The 1406-nt window shown below is 42.3% G+C and overlaps 1 protein-coding gene across 1 annotated transcript; it reads left to right on the top strand.

Moving 5' to 3' along the window:
• The first annotated feature begins 595 nt into the window (after positions 1-595).
• On the top strand, positions 596-1126 carry LOC139451709 (thyroid peroxidase-like). The gene has a single exon (XM_071233028.1). It carries the CDS (start codon positions 596-598, stop codon positions 1124-1126), a length of 531 nt encoding a protein of 176 aa, XP_071089129.1.
• The last annotated feature ends 280 nt before the right edge of the window (positions 1127-1406 follow it).

Here is a 1406-nt window from a genome sequence, read left to right as displayed (position 1 = left end):
ATTCAATTGCCCATAATTAAGGGTGCATATAACACATGAGTGTGTATTATACACGAATAAAGAAGTCTTGCGTACATTGATCAATCGGAAGGGGTGCTTATTGGGATTGTTCACTTGCCAATATATTAGCAAATATTGCCGTGGGCGCTTATTACGTCGAATACGGTATCCTAAATTAGATAACCAGGCTCCATTGAGGTGTTTACTTAGGGTTAAGTATAAAAATACCTATTTTATAATTTTTGGCTTGCCAGATGCCATGGCGGCACTCTAACTGCTAAAATGTGTATCAGAAACAGTATATTTCCAGAAGTTAGGGTCCGATCTCCAATCAGACTACAGGACACATGTTTGTTTCCAAGAATCATTTCCAGAAGTTGTAAATGCTCTTTATAATTACTAACAGTGCTTCAAAAGTGTACCCTTTTAAAGCCCAACTAGACGTTTTTTTGTGCCTTAGAATCATGAACAATAGTTTTGAAAAAATATTCTGTCAACATTTTTGTCAGAGAAACATGAACCCTTGTTTTCACATGGTCGTTTTAAGGTAATCACATACGACGATTTTCTGCCTATAATTCTCGGCAAGGAGGAAATGAATAAATATGGTTTGACACTTGGATCAGGCTTTGCTTATGCCAACGTCTACAACACAACAACAGACGCCAGCATCAGGTCCGCCTTCGCTACGGCGGCTTTCAGAATGGGACACTCCATGATTCGAAGCTTCATCAATAGCTTCAGTCCTTCCTACATTAACCTCGGTAAGGATAAATTAAGTGAGAGTTTCGGCAACACGACCCTTATTCTTAATGTCACCAACAGAAAGGTGGACCATTATATCAGGGGACTAGCTATGGACGGCATGCAGGATTCGGACTACAAGCTATCGCAGGAGATCACCGACAACCTGTTTGCTGACAGTAATGGGAATAGCATGGACTTGGCTGCTCTCAACATCCAGAGAGGAAGAGACCACGGACTTCCGTCTTACACCAAGTGGAGGAAGTACTGTAACATTCCAGAAGCTACACCATTCTCAGGACTAGCCTACACAACCCACACGGCAAAGGCTGCTGGTCACCTGAAAGACGTGTACAGGTTAGTAGGGGTATATGGAGTGTGAGTGGGTTGGGGGAAGGTAAGTGAGCTGGATTAAACGCATCTTTGAACACGAGCCCAACTTGAATTTGATCAAGCCGTTTAAGCTTAATGTGGGATGAAATTTGGTTGGTTAAACCCTGTAGCACCAGATAAGGGCTTACACATTTCTTGAGGCGCCTTTGACCACCTGTGTCTCCAACAGAACATAGTCAATGTCTTACTACGCAATACTCTGCTTGATCTGAATGTTTACTTCTGGTGACCAGGATTAGAACACGTCCCCAACACTCTTGCTTGCTAAA

The sequence above is a fragment of the Haliotis cracherodii genome, unplaced genomic scaffold (genome assembly GCF_022045235.1).
Source record: "Haliotis cracherodii isolate W230 unplaced genomic scaffold, xgHalCrac1.p SCAF_9, whole genome shotgun sequence".
Lineage (NCBI taxonomy): Eukaryota > Metazoa > Mollusca > Gastropoda > Lepetellida > Haliotidae > Haliotis > Haliotis cracherodii.
The sequence above is the reverse complement of the archived record's forward strand: the minus strand, read 5'-3'. Positions and strand labels throughout refer to the sequence as shown.

Excerpts from the sequence above, each read along its gene's own strand:
- LOC139451709 (XM_071233028.1), top strand. The coding sequence starts at position 596 with ATGAATAAATATGGTTTGACACTTGGATCAGGCTTTGCTTATGCCAAC.